Source organism: Scyliorhinus canicula, chromosome 6 (genome assembly GCF_902713615.1).
Source record: "Scyliorhinus canicula chromosome 6, sScyCan1.1, whole genome shotgun sequence".
Classification (NCBI taxonomy): Eukaryota; Metazoa; Chordata; class Chondrichthyes; order Carcharhiniformes; family Scyliorhinidae; genus Scyliorhinus; species Scyliorhinus canicula.
The window spans coordinates 113,297,398-113,303,397 of record NC_052151.1 but is presented as its reverse complement, the minus strand read 5'-3'; the positions used below and the strand labels follow the sequence as shown (position 1 = coordinate 113,303,397).

Here is a 6,000-nt window from a genome sequence, read left to right as displayed (position 1 = left end):
TTGGGCCTTCATCTGCATCTCATCAATAGGATGCAAATGAGGTTCAAGCCTCTGGCGAGCTTTCCGACCGATCATCGTGGGCACCAGCGGAGACTTGAAACCGATTTCTGGATCACCCGCCATACTCTGCTCCCACGCCTACCATCAAACCCAGTGGCGGAGCTTTGGTAGAATTCTTCCCTAAATTTTCTGAATAGCCTGTAGGTTTTAATTGTTTTTAACACCAGAAATTCCTTGTCTCCCAGCTTTGTGTGTGAAGCTGAAAATGCGAGCACAACGTGTGCCAAACCAGGAAGCCCGAAATTAGTTTTCAGAGTGCTTCTAAATCCCCGGGGGGAAGGGGGGGGGGGGGGGGGGGGGGGGGGGGGGGGATGATATAAATGTACCTTTTCAGTGATGCGCCAGCCACACCTTGAAATTTGAGTGGTTTAGGCCCAGTACCTAATCCACTCACATCAGCCCAATTTCTCAGACCGATCCTAAATCTGGGATTGGACTCCACATTATCTTATACAAGAGCCCTTACATCTGTTTGATGTGGATACTCTGAATGCCTGAAAATCATAGGTGGCTTTAAGACAGACAACTCTGTGAAATTGATCATTTTAACCCACCTTTTCCACATGGTACAATGATAACCAATTTCTATCCCTAAATTTGTCATGCCTTTAAGATTAAATAATTTGCAGTTTCAACACTGACTGATGTAAGTAGAATGCAATAAGTTAAACACCCCAAAATATTTTTTATTTTGTACTCTGCTTGAAATAAGCAAAACAACGTTTTGATATTTGGTCTAGTGTTACAATTATCACCACAATCCTTGAACTGTTTTTAAAACATTGGGAAAGAGATATAATTGGACAAAAGCGCTAAACATTTACCTAGTTATGCTAGTTGTACCTATTGCACGTTGATATTTTAGGCGCAAGTTCAAAAATTCGTAACAAAGTAGTACTATGGAAATACGAAGAACTTTTTATTTACTTGAAAACCTTGCTTTTTCATTTCAACACCCCAGAAAGGTTACAGTCACCTTGGGGTGTTCATTAACTGTGTTCTGACATTCATGGGGACATCTGTACAAGAGCCCCCTAAAAAGCAACAATCTAATAAGGTGCAGTGTGATTAGTAGCGAAAAACAGCTCAGTTGGTACACAAACTAACACACAATAGACCTCTTGCAAGGACAATGTTATGTTACAGAAACAATAAAAATAATATTTTAAAAAGGAGACTTAATGGAAACATTGCTTTATATGCCCAATAATCATGATTATTTAATCACAAAAACCTCCAACTTGTGTTTAAAGAATCGATTATATTTGAGTAAAGAGATTTTTGAAGATAAGTTGTATTTGTGAGAGTGTGCCTTTTGCAAAATCTTAGAGAAGGCACAGGTACAATTCTGTCACAATGACTACAATGTCGAACAATAAGACACAGTTCTGTGCACAATCCATATAGTAACAGATATATACCAGACATACATTTATAAGGCAATTAATTTATAAAGTATTATTACTAGCACCCATTCAGTGGCAAAGACAAGTAATAACACAGACAATGTCCAATACTAGTATTACTCATAATGTTAACATTCTAACTATACACGAAAGCTGTAGGTACTTGGAAAAAGCAGTCAAATCTCATCATTACTAGCTAATTGTCTCTTTAGTTTTGCAGGTCTGCATTTTAGGAAGGGGTTCTTAAGCATTTGTGACTCCAGATACATCCATGATCCCTGGAACCACTTCCAGGATGACTAAGACAAATTCCTTTGGCAGAAGAATGCCAGAAGATTTGGTTATTTTGGCTTGGGAGTAGATTACGAAAAATACTAAACTGAGCAGAATTAAGTTCAAATAACAATTGGCAGATTGTATGGATGGGAGGTCCAACATTGTCATTGGAAATCACACATTTCTTCCTTCACTTTAATGGAGTTCATGAGATTGAGTTTACAGATTTTTAAATAATTGTTTTTATTGTAATGAGGTTTGACCATTTTAGTTTGCAACATTTCTTCGTTCAGAATGACATCTTAACAGTGGATTTATTCACTGGTTCTTTTTTGTATCCTTTTAGCATCATTTTCTTTTGTGACATTTTTGTGTACAGGCAACCTAATCCAATATCTTTCCCCAAAAGCATTTTCCTTCATGTGGTTTTTAAAAAGGGAAAATCCATGAAAGTATAGTAGCTGAAAGTATAGTAATTGAAAGGCTGAGCAGAAACTCAGCAAGAAAGGTCTTGCAACATTTTGGAATACTACAGAAGCACTTACTTATACATTAAACACAATGGTCATTACATATTATTCATCATCCTTGATAGATACGATTAACTGAGCAAAGCAAAATAAGTGCTTAGCCAGATAAAAGCAAATACTTATGGTATTCAAACTGATAGCGATTAAAAATATTTTGTTACATGAAAACTGAAAATATGATTGAAAAGCACAAAACTTAGTTTATTTTACACTGGTTTCGCATCCAATTTAACTAACTTTTGTTAAATATCTTCTGAATTCCTGAAAATGGAGTAGAATAAAAAAAAAGGCTAATTTATTTGTTAGGGATGGCGGTTGACAAGAGTTCAGTGTAGTTTTTAGATGTACTCAATTATGTCACTAGAATCTACACCCCAAAGGGATGAAGTGCACATTTCATCATTACAACATTAAGTAACTTATAGACCATATTTTTCCAAGCAGATACTTAGACACATCCAATTGTCATGATGAAGTGCATGTTACTAATGCTAAGTACACAGTAACAAAGAAAATGTCAAAAGTTAAAAATAAATCCTATGTTTATGGAAATTTCATATTTTTAAATGTACACTATAGAATGGGATAACAGGTCACCTTGCACAGTTTGGAGCATTAATCTGTCATGTAGCAGCACAATAGGGGTCCTTCAGTGCAGGAGGTGATATCACAATATGGTCTATTGATACTCATCCTGGTCAGATAAGTGCAGACTTGATAACTCATGACTGTGATAATACTTATTTGTCTATCTGCCTTGGTCTACGTTATCATTCTTTTTTGTTTTAATAAGTATACTCTATATAACTTCAATCAGTACATTGTATCAATATTAAAACAGAGTGATAAAATACAAATTACAGTTACACTCTTTCACAAGATTATATTAGAAGATGCTGACATTATGTACTGCACGTTGATATAAATGAAATTAGTCTTTCCCCTAGTGTTGCCTATGCTTTTTACGTTTTCTACAAATAGTCTCACAGGATTTTCGCCAAGGACATCATTGGCAATTCAATGCCAAAAAAGTAAAACTCAGACTAGTTATTAACCGTTTCAGTTTCTGACCAATTCAGAGAACATGGTAGATGTAATCACAATATGCCTCAAGATTTTAGGTCTAATCTAAAATTGGATCAAGCAATTATATCAAATCATTTAGAACATCAGTTTACCAGGTTCTGGATCACAGAGATGTAATTTACCTTGGAATTATAATGCAAAAACTTTTCAATTATTTGTGGGTTTTACTAATGTCATTCTGACATAAATGGATGCTCTATGATATGATCGGACACTAGTTTGTGTGTAGCAAACAGGCATTCACAGAGTAACTCCTTCCATCCTATTTTGATAGGCCTTAGAAACACAATCGGGGGCTTAAAACAAATGCTCCTGTGACTGACAGACAAACCTTCCTTTCAACAGAGTACGGCTGTAGCAGAGAGCACTAGATGATACTTGACTGAAAGTGTGCACCAATGTTTCAATTGGACATTGCTGGTGGCAGATCAGGGCGCCTGGTTTGAATTATTTTTGGTTTTGGAGAATTCTTCGGTTCATCCTCATCCTCTGCTTCACTATCACAGACGTGGACCACCACACTGGGAGTTGATTCTGTTCCTGCATGCAATTCATATTTCTCTCCTGTAAAATTAAAGATGAAGAGGTTACAAATGAGCTAACTATTAGCTTCAAGATGAAATCAACCTTCCAACCAACCCACACCCTGGCCTGACCCAACCTCCCCCCCTGGCCTGGTCGCCCCGTGCTCTCCCACCCACCCCAATCAGCTGCCAGTTCTTTCCCTCCTCCCCTCCTGGTCTCCCCCCATGCACCATCAGTACCACCCCCCCACACCCCACCCTCACCCCTCCAACCACCTCTCCCTCCCGGTCTCTCCCGGTCCCCCCCCTCCTCCTCCCAGTCTGCCCTCTCCCTCCCCATCTCCCCCTCCATCCCGGTCTCCTCCTCACCCCTCTCCCTCTCAGTCCCCCCCTCCCCCAATCCCTCTCCCTCCGCCTCCCGTTCTCCTTTCCATCCCGGTCTCCCTACCTCCTCCCTCCCAGTTTCCCCATGATTGTCTGAATAATCTACTTTATGGCAGCTAGTGCTGTAAAATAGGGCATTCCTTTCTTCCCTGTGCCTCAGTTACTCTTCACGGATGCAACCAGGGGCACACTTTGCTGCTCCTGTCTCATCCAGCCTTGGGGGAGGAAGGTTGGGACTTTGGGATTTCAACAAGAGTAAGTCCGTCCAGAGTTGCAATCTGCCAGAGATTGCCACTCTGAGGAAATTAACAGTCAATGTGTTTTCGTATTTTAATGAGGCATGTTGGAACTCCCCAGCACGATGCTGCTGTTCATTTGGTTGTGAGTCTTAAACGTCTGTCAGTGAGTTTGACAAAAGCTAGAATTTCTTAATTTTATAGGTGAAATTTGGTGAATGGCAGCAACTAAAAATATTTCTGTTCAAAATTGTATCCTTGACACATATTAGTTGCTGTGCTATGTGCAGAACTGAAACTTGAACTATACAATATATACACTCTGCAATAGTTTAAACGAACAATAGCATATCAAACCCTTTTTCACATCTCTTCCATTTTTACAATTTCTAATCAATGTATTTGGAATGGACAGCCAGAAACAAGACTGAGAGATGACACATGTGAACATGGAGCAGCCATATGCCTCAAACAATGCCATCATCATAAGGTCAGGTGGGAGAGGAGCCAGGGTACAGGGAATTCTTAAATCATGAATTCCTGCACCCTGAGTCTTCAGTGGGATCCTGCATGAAATTTGGTATGAGACCTAGCCTACCTCCCTGATTACCAGCAATTTTGAGATCCACCTTAGGGTCCAGGACAGGATTGGACCCATGAGGATCATTCAAAACTTTTAAAGTAGCCCTCTTATAACTGAAGGAGTATCAGTAACTTGTATCCAGCTTCTCCGTCCTAACCTGAACATGCAATATTGAGCCAATAATGGGTGCTCTGGAGGCTGTTTAATTGAATGGGAGTTTCCCGTTGGTATGATCAATCTCAGTGGCCCTGGAGCCCAACAGCTCCGACCTTATATGGTTAAATCTGAGCACTATCTGAGATATTACTGAAGCCGGGTGATTGTGTGGAGTTTGCACATTCTCTCCGTTTCTGTGTGGGTTTCCTCGGGTGTTCCGGTTTCCTCCCACAGTCCAAATATGTGCAGGTTAGGTACATTGGCCATGCTATATTGTCCCTTAGAGTACAAAAGGTTAGTTGAGGTTATGGAGTTACAGGGATAGAGAGGGGACGTGGGCCTATTAGGGATCTCTTTCAGAGGGTGGTTGCAGAGTAAATGGGCCAAATGGTCACTTTCTGCACTCTATGGAGTCTATGATTCTAACGGAAAGGGGTGGCATTGTTTTTTCCACCCCATCAGGATTCTCAATCGGGAGGAAAATAGAGCATCCCCAAAAAAAAACAGTTTGGTGCTGTTGCGATGCTCCGATCCCCTGCTGGTGGCCTCAGCTACCTGTCCCATGCTGCAGGGGGATGCAAATCACCAACTTAATTGATGGGTTGGAAGCCTGATTCACCCCTCCCGCTATGAACCGACCCACCCAGCGGGAAGTCCACTGGGCAGGCTTTGGTGAAAGTTTGCCCAAGTGTGGCTCTGATGTGGTGGACCCTGAGGTTGGTCATGGGGTTGGTGCATAACTAGAATGACCCCCAAAGC

The 6,000-nt window shown here is 40.6% G+C and overlaps 1 protein-coding gene across 4 annotated transcripts in view; it reads right to left on the bottom strand.

Annotated features, from left to right (window-relative positions):
* Positions 1–955: 955 nt before the first annotated feature.
* rcan2 (regulator of calcineurin 2) overlaps positions 956–6,000 on the bottom strand; it is a 475,186-nt gene continuing 470,141 nt past the window's right edge. For all 4 annotated transcript variants that reach the window (XM_038799915.1, XM_038799917.1, XM_038799916.1 and 1 more), the window contains one exon: positions 956–3,922. In XM_038799915.1, the coding sequence (XP_038655843.1) occupies positions 3,762–3,922 (161 nt within the window). In that variant the 3' untranslated portion in view covers positions 956–3,761. The remainder of the gene's footprint in view (positions 3,923–6,000) is intronic.